The 8,498-nt window shown below is 41.2% G+C and overlaps 1 protein-coding gene across 1 annotated transcript in view; it reads left to right on the top strand.

Moving 5' to 3' along the window:
- Positions 1–7,935, top strand: part of RAPGEF5 (Rap guanine nucleotide exchange factor 5) — a 159,151-nt gene extending 151,216 nt beyond the window's left edge. The window contains exons 25-26 of the mRNA XM_014248374.2: positions 745–799; positions 4,205–7,935. Of these exons, the coding sequence (XP_014103849.2) occupies positions 745–799; positions 4,205–4,323 (174 nt within the window). The 3' untranslated portion in view covers positions 4,324–7,935. The remainder of the gene's footprint in view (positions 1–744; positions 800–4,204) is intronic.
- The last annotated feature ends 563 nt before the right edge of the window (positions 7,936–8,498 follow it).

Here is an 8,498-nt window from a genome sequence, read left to right on the forward strand (position 1 = left end):
ATTTGTAGTGAATAATCCCAATTTTTGTATAAATTGATGACCTAAGCCTGAATGAGAAACTGAATTTAAACCTTTTGTTTCCTCTGCTTAATGAAAGTGAACATCCAATATCCCTGTAAGCACCAGCTTTTGTTAAAATAGCATACCTACAGGACAGTTTAATTTGGTTCATAGGTGTGGAGATGTCAAGGTGCTTGCTCTGCAGCATTTAGGCTGTGGGCTCTTTGTTTTTGTGCTGGTTAGGCTGCAGAGAACTGCCTGGCTGGTAGTGGTGAATGAGTGTGGTAGGCATCACACAAGTGTACACTAAGAGGTGCAGTCAGTGCCACAAAGAGGCTTACAGTCTGATTATACAAATGTGGAGACAGCAGGACAGGCTGCAGACTACACAATACCTCAGATAATGCACTAAAGCTGGGGTGGAACCCCAAAGCCCTCACCCAGCCCACAGACCCTCCTTGCTGTAGCAATTGTTTGGTTATTTTTCACTGCCACTTTCCATGGGTTCCTGGGGAATTGTTCTCGTTTAATCTGTGTGATATCAAAAAGATACCTAGACTACCCTTGTTTCAAAAAATGTTATCACTAAGATAAAGAGCTAAGTTTCTCCTGCTGTCTTCATTTTCTACCTTACCACAGTTGTTTTTTGCTGTACAGGATAGGGCAAGGAGATTTGTCAGGCTTTTCTAATGAAGGAATCTGTCCCAGGTCTTTGCACTGATGTTTATTATTTTGTCTTTGCAGCACATGATTGCAGATACTGTTAGGTCATTGAGACATTGCAGAAATAACCAATTTGGTGAGTAGACAAAATTTCCTACTTATTTTGCCTCTGTACATCCTTGAGGGTTTGTTGAGTTTTTGGCTTGGTTTTTCTCCCCCTGTTTTCTTTCCAATTGCTCAGGTTTACTACAGCAGCAGAATGTGGTCAAAAACTATTTAACCAATGGGCGAGAGAGGGCATCATTTTTGGAAGATCAGCATAGCAAAAACCACAGTTGGAGGAAGCTTTAGTTTACAAAATGTTTCTAGGAACAGCATCCAAATTGTAATAAATTACTTTCCTGCAAAAATTGCTGTTTCTTGAAAGCCCTGTGTAAGATTTGTGCCAGCTGCACTTAGTCATGGAAGCCTCTGGTGTATGCTGCTGTTTCTGCCTTTCCCAGCTATAACCGAGTTAGCTCAGTCTCCTGCCAGTCTGAGTGGTTTGGTAGGGAATTCACAGCTGCCTTGGCTTCCAGCAGCTGTGGAAAGATGGTACTCATCCCCACAGCTTTTCACTCAGCTCTTCACCAAGAGCAATTGATTACTTATCTGGGGTTCTTAAGGACATTTCACAAAACTGTAGAAGTCTTGGAGGTATGAAGATCCTGTGGGTTTTGTGAAAGTGGTTGAATAGGAAGAAATGAGGGGGTTGTTTCCTCTTCTAAGGGAAGCTGCAAATATAGCTGTGCCTGCTTTAGACACTGGAGGATCTATGCTGAAGGCAATGATTGCGAGTACCTCAGCTGCACAGAGGACTTTTTTTGTTTGCTTTTTTAAAAATATGTTTTTTGTTGTTTCCGCCTTATTAGCCACTAGAGAATCCAACCCTAAGGGACCATGCCAGAAAACTTCAGCTCTCTTTGTTCTGCTGCTTGCAGAGGAGAAACCTTGCTTTTCTCCTTCTCAGTGTTCTTATTCTCTGCAGAGATGTTAAATACAGGAAGGGGACACAAGAACTACGTTGGGAAGCAGTTTTTAAGCCAAACCCACTAAACATGTTGTTTATTGAGGCCACTAAAACCTCTCTTTCAAAGAGAAATTAATAACTGCGCTGCAGCCTTGGGGAAAATAGAGTTGAATAATATCTTTTTTACACTGACTTTTCAGTGGCTGTCAGCACTGACTCCAACAAAAAGAATAATAATCATAATTTTAATTATAAATATAGGTACCTTGGCGAATAACAGGTACTTTTAAGAGTTTTGTTAAACATTTGCCCTATAGAATTACCACATGTATATACAGTATTACTTTTAAACAAAGGCTGCTCAGTACTACAGTTCTTGAGTAATTTTTCTAAAAATATATATATATATATTAAAACAAAAAAAATACATATACACATGTATGTAAATGTATGTAAGAGAGGGGGAAGGAACATGATGTGCCTTCTTTTAATTCAGATACTGAAGGAAATATTGATTAGTCTAAACCATGCCTCTATAAATTAAAATGTTTCCTACTTGGCATTATGAAAAGTACCATTGGTTACTTTCAGTGATGTGAGGGTTTTTTTGCCCTTTCTCTGCACATCTTCCATCTTGTTTTTGCCTTTTTTATTTTTCCAAGTGATATTGTAAGTCTTGCAGCATAAATCCAAGGTTAATACCTGAGATTTATAATATAATCTGGTAGTTTGAAGTAGGCAATTGTTATTTTATTTTAGCACAGACTTGATTTATTGTGAAGCTGGCATTTAAAAAGCAGCTTATACAGGCATCCCTGTAGGCACTTTTTTCCCCCCTAAAATTCGTTTAGGCATGAAATGAATTCACTGAATATTTATTGAGACTTTATGGACAGTTTCCTTTTCTAGTGGGCTTATTTTGCTCTCAGGAATGTGAATCTTTCGACTACATCAATTCCCAGATTGGCCTAAGAGCAGCAGGCGTCTCGTAGGAAGGAATTCAAACAAAACTAAGCAAGGAGTATCATTATTGTTTATGAACTGTATCACTTGTATTAAGCTTGCAGGCCAAAGTGTTTCTGGATTAGAAACTGGTTAGGTTCCAAGTAAAACTAAAGTGCCTGTTTAATGGAAATAGCTTTTATATCCTAAATCCTGAATACAAATAATAGCATTTTCAAAGTGAGGAAAAGCAGCCTGAGAAAATAACGTAATTCAAGCTTTTGTCATTTGAGGTGTTAATGAAAAATATAAATGTTTTTCACTATGTTCAGCACAGCTGCTGGGATCCTATTCCCTCAGAACAAAAAGGTCAGCTCTGTATCCTGACACAAATTTATCACATTATCCTGTTCTCTCCAACACAGCTCAAGTTAGATGGCTGCTCTGCAAGAGTTCTTTAAAGCAGCTGCCCAGGAGCCCCATTAGCAGCCACATGCAGAACTGGCTGCATTCACATCCCGTGTTACCCACACAGCATCACAGAGATGCACACAGAAACAAGTGGGATTGGTGATTTCTGGAAACTTTCTCATATAGCTGGAGAGTGTGGAGAAAAGGTTGATAATGAAACAAGGGAGAGGGAAGAAGTGTGTCAGCGATTGGTTCAGGGAATTTTGAAAGGTTTTCTTTTTCAATTTATGATAATATTATTAAAAATTACTTGAGGACATGGACACAAATGGAGATTTCCAACCTTTGCTCATCTGTCAGAAGTCAGCAATGTTGCTTTCTCTGCCTGTCTGGATGGATCTTGGGCTTGGCTTTCTTTTTTCTGTCTCTGCTAGTACCAGCCGTGCTGGAGGGTTTCACAGACAGTGAGTTCCCACAAGCCCATTTTGAGCATTAAGCTTGTAACAGAGAATAACTGCTATTCAGGCCACCCTTCAGTTTGTCTGTTGCACAGCTAATTCCTCTTGCTGTGTAAACTCCCATGAAATGAGAGCATGGCTTTTGTCTCTGCTACTAGATCAGAAATCAAAAGCCTATCAGATCAAAATGCGAGGGCCCGTCAGAGCAGCTTTGAAGAGCTTTCGTATCCATCTGCTGCACTGTCACCTTTCACCAGCTCTGAAGAAAATCATCCAGAGCCTGCTGTCTTGTGGAGTGTGTTAAAATTTTTAAAAAGTTGCAAGCTGGATTGCTCACCCCTGCTCAAGGTCCCATTGTGCTTCCAGAGCAGCACAAAGGAAGCCTTGATCCACCCTTACAGGGGATGGACTGCCTGTACTGCCAGCAGAACTTAAATCTTCCTTTTGGGAAGAGTCAGCTTCTTGCCATCCTCATGTCCCTCTCCTTTATGCGTGCTGGCTGCCTAGAATTACCTATTTCTTTTTTTCTTCTCCCCTTTTCTCTATCCAGCTGTTACCTCATGCATTGCACTTAAACAGCAAGTCCCTTGGATCACTGGCTGTCTTTCCTGTGGCTGTCTAGCACCTGACAGGTGGCACAGTGGTGACTGTGTGACACAGGACAGAGAAGCAGCAGGCAAGGCACAGCTTTCTGATCCATCCCCTTTCTCCTGTCTTGCAGGCAATGAAGTACCTTCGAAAGAGCACCACGAGCTGAAGCCATACATCCACCACCTGCACGTCATCGACAACCAGCAAGCTCTGTTTGAGCTCTCTCACAGGATAGAGCCACGAGCGTGAGCGTACACAGCTTCACATAACCTTGTAACTGCAGCACTTTGAATTAAGTGAATGTTTATGCCAAGCATGTTGCTTCCCTATATGAGAACGGTTTACTGAGTTTTATCAGTAGCTCACACGACATGCGCAGGAAAATCAGGCAAGAGCCAGCAAAGGAGCTGCTCGCAGAGTTGCAGGGCAAGCTTGGTGCCATTCCCGCTGGTCACTGGGACCTGAGGGAGTGGAGCAGTGTCCTTTGAGCTCAGGAGCTTGGTTTCTGTGAAAATATTGTTTGGTCCAGTGCAGCTTTCAATGCAGATTCTGCCAGTATTAGAAAGAAAGGAATCATCATGTCACAGCAGCAAAACATTTCAGCAAGCAACATGCCGCAAGGGGGTTGATTCCCAGTTCACCACAGTATGTACCTCACTGATTCAAGGCTGCCAAAGTATTGTTGCCAAAAATAATGTGCAATCTGTGCAGCTCCCATGAGTCCACTGGAGCATAGTATTTGAGATGTGTGAGCAACCTAGAACAGGAATATAACAAGGCAGTGCAACCAGATGAAACTCAAGAGTGTGTTGTGATGTGGAGGTCAGCAGTAAACAGTTCACTCTGTTATGGCTCCTTTAAGGATATGCTTTATGAAACATGCTGTAAGAGCCAAGCCACTTCTGTTGCAATTTATGGACACAATTGTTTGTATACTGAAAACATGTTATTTCCTTCCTTTTCAGTTATCTCAGATTTAGCACTGGCTCCTGCAGTTAATGTGTTATAATAGCAGGAGTTTTGTCTTCTGCTTGGATTACAGCCTCTTTGGTATCTATTCAGAGGCAAATGCTTAGATCCATCTACATTTCTAATATTCTCCCCACAAGAAATACCATTTCAGCAAGTAAAACTTCACCTAACTTGCACATGCTTCTAGTTTTTAAAGAACAGAAAGGTGCCCCTTTCCTACACAGAGAACCAGTGTAACTACCTGCATAGACACCAGGCTCTCAGCACTGGGGTCTCTTTTCTGCTTTTGTCCCTTTCACAGCTCTCCCCATGACAATTCTCACCTAGTTAAAAGTACTGCATCTGGGCCTGTGCTGAGGCAGCACTTCTAAAGTCATGTCTACAGCTGACCTACATCTGGAGCACCACCATCACCTGGTTTCCAGTGATAAGTTGCCCTGAAATGATCTAGTGAATGCCACAGGTGATGTGCAGGGTGCCCTTTGGTGCGTGTTTGTTTGTGCACTGACTCCCAGTGACAGTCCCTTTACAGAGCAGGGAGGATACATTGCATTGCTTGCCCATCTCTGCTCTATGTTTTCCATGTGAGGAAGACCTCCAAGAAAATGCTCCTTTACTAAAATGTGGGAATACTGAAGTAGCATGCTCTTCATCATTGTGTTATCTCTGGTTTAAAGGGATTTAAAAAAAGCAGCTTTAACAAGTAGTCTGTGGGGGAATCTGTAGAATGCATTCAGTTTTCCCATCTGTGAAATATTGTATAGATCTATTGTAAAGGAAACAGATGTTTCAGAAATGTATTTGCTTGTACTTTGTTATTATCAAATACTATATGATTTTTTTTTTTAAGAAAAAGAAAATTCTTTTTACCCAGTAAAAAGAAAAAAAAAATAAACTCTTGCTGGCCATGGAGTAAAAAATTCCTATGTTCTTCTGTAGATGTGACTGCACATATTGTAAATAGCTCTTTTGTGCAAACAGACCAAAACTGTTCAAATGAAGATACTAGCTGTGGTGGGCTCCTTTTTCAGTGAAAGAACAAAAACCAGATACAATTTGTTGCTTGTGTTTTTGCAGTTCTTCCCAGGGCTACAGCACTTGGAATTCCCAACCTATACACATTACCTGGATGATTTCCTGTGTTTTGAGCTCCCTCTTGTGAATTTTTTTTTTTCTTTTACTGTGGCATTATTTTTAGGAGCCTGTATGTAGACAAGCCTGCATGCTTCAGCTTGTGTGGTGTAACACTCTAGTCCACAAAGTTGTTCTGGAAATCTGTGGGAGAGGGAGCATTCGAAGGTAGTCAGGGTGAGAAGGTGGGGCTGTTTCTCAGTTCACCGCATTTGGCTCTGGGACAGTTTTCATAGCTACTGTGGATGATGAAGCAGCAGCTGTGTTGGAAAAGAATAAAAGAAAAGGAAATTAAAGAAGGGAAAGAAAAAAAATAAAGAAAGATGACTCTGTGCTGATGCTTTGATTTGAAAGCCTGATAGACATACCTGGAACACTCCTCACTCTGCCAACTCAAAATGAAGTAAAAGGGATGGATTAACTCATACCAATAGGCTTTGAGCCAGCTGAGGTGTTGGCTTTCTGCACCGCTGTAATTTCACACTAAATCAGGTGTTGTCTACCACTTGCAGCTGGCATAAAATCAGTCTGAAGGCACAGAGCCAGCATTAACCTTGCTGTCTGTGCTGTGACTAAACAGACAACCAGTCACAGCTTTAGAAACTAGTTTTTATAGTGGCTTGTACAGCTTGGATTTAAGTTTTAGGTGTGAGGGTCCAACATGGCTGCATCAATTGAAAGTCAAAAATTGGGCCTTAGAACTGTTACTATAAAGGAAAAGCAAATAGCCCAAATCTGTAGCTAATATGTCTAATTAAAAAAAGGCCCTTCTATGTCTTCATTCCACAGGTAAAGTATTGCAGAGCTTTGCTGCAGCCTGGCAAGCAGTTTGAAGATGTGGAAGTTAGGAGAAGAATTAGAAGTAAACCCTGTATTAGGGAAGGGCAACATTATACAGCCTCTGCCAGGGTCCAGCACTGGTGATATTGTGTGATTTTTTTACATCCTCCAATAGTGCAATTAGGTTATGTGGTATAAAATCTATAAATCTTGTAAATTCCATTTATTACAATCACATCTGGGGTTTAATACTCTGCATACCCTTTTTTTTAGTACCTAAGAGGAATTAGAACAAAGGAAAGAGCTGTGTCACTTTATACATCTTTGATGTGGGATTTTGTGGCAACAAATTTAGATGTTTCTCTAACACAGCTTTTTGATTCCAACATCATCTTGAATAGCAATAAATTTCATTTGCATAATAGTGGCAAAAGAAAGGGTGTTATCAGAAATAAGGCCTGTGCTGTAAAATCACAAAGAAAGATGTAAATATTAAACATTTTAGCTGAGTAATATTTATTTGCATAGCCTATTTATTGTCATCTTATACACTGTTAAACACTGGGATGAAGTCAATGAGCTGAGGTAAGAACACCTGCCTATTCTCTCTTGAGTGCCATAATGGTGTCAGCTTGCATTAAAGGTAATAAAATAGAAACCCCCAAATCAAGGTATTTACCTAACTTCTCAGGGACTACAGCTAGTAGTTATCCACCATCATGAGACCTGGTATGTAAGAAATAATCTGATTTACCAGAATCGATGTTGCCAATGTTTTCCTTTGCATATTTCATGCTTGTTTGCCTCTGTACATATTATTGTGTCGTGTATTTATGAGAGCTAGTAAGCAATAATTTATATGTCAAAATGGCCAAGCAATACAAGGTTAAAACTTGTAGAAGCAACTGTTATGTTTATCTTGCATTTTCCAGTGTTTTTTAATATTGCTTTTCAAAATATAAAAACTACCTTAATGAAGTCTGGGCTCTGTGCCTTTATGCCTACCACATATACTTATTGTTCCTTTGTGGAGTATTTTACCTCCAGTCACTCAGTTCCACAAGGCCCTCACTGCATTTGTGAGATGGATGCAGACTCACACAGAGGCTCGGAAGCCTGACCCCTTTCAGAGCTGCTCATCTGTCTCTGGTCAGTGGGACTTGCTGGTAGCAATGTTTCAAAGCAGGAGTGATGATAATGGGGCCTCAGCTGTGCCCTGTCATCACAGCACAGCCGAAGGGGGGCCTGGAGCCACCATGAGAAGTCCCTGTGGGAGAGGGGAGGAGTAAATCTATCTTCATATCCCCTGGAGTCTGCTTATTGGCACTTGATCCTCTTACTGAGGACAGCGAATGCTTTCCCTTGTCATCAGTCATCCCCGGAGCTGCTTCCTCTCCTTCCTCTGGGCTGGTCTGCAGCAGGAAGGCAGAGCTCAGGATGGGCTGCAAGTGCACTGTAAAGCAGCTGAGGCTTGCCTTGTCCTTGCTTCCTTTCCACTTGCAAACCCCGGGAGCCAGCAAGCCAAACCTGGCTATTTCAGG

Source organism: Pseudopodoces humilis, chromosome 1 (assembly GCF_049639895.1).
Source record: "Pseudopodoces humilis isolate 2021_Gansu_Grassland_sample_001 chromosome 1, ASM4963989v1, whole genome shotgun sequence".
Taxonomy (NCBI): Eukaryota; Metazoa; Chordata; class Aves; order Passeriformes; family Paridae; genus Pseudopodoces; species Pseudopodoces humilis.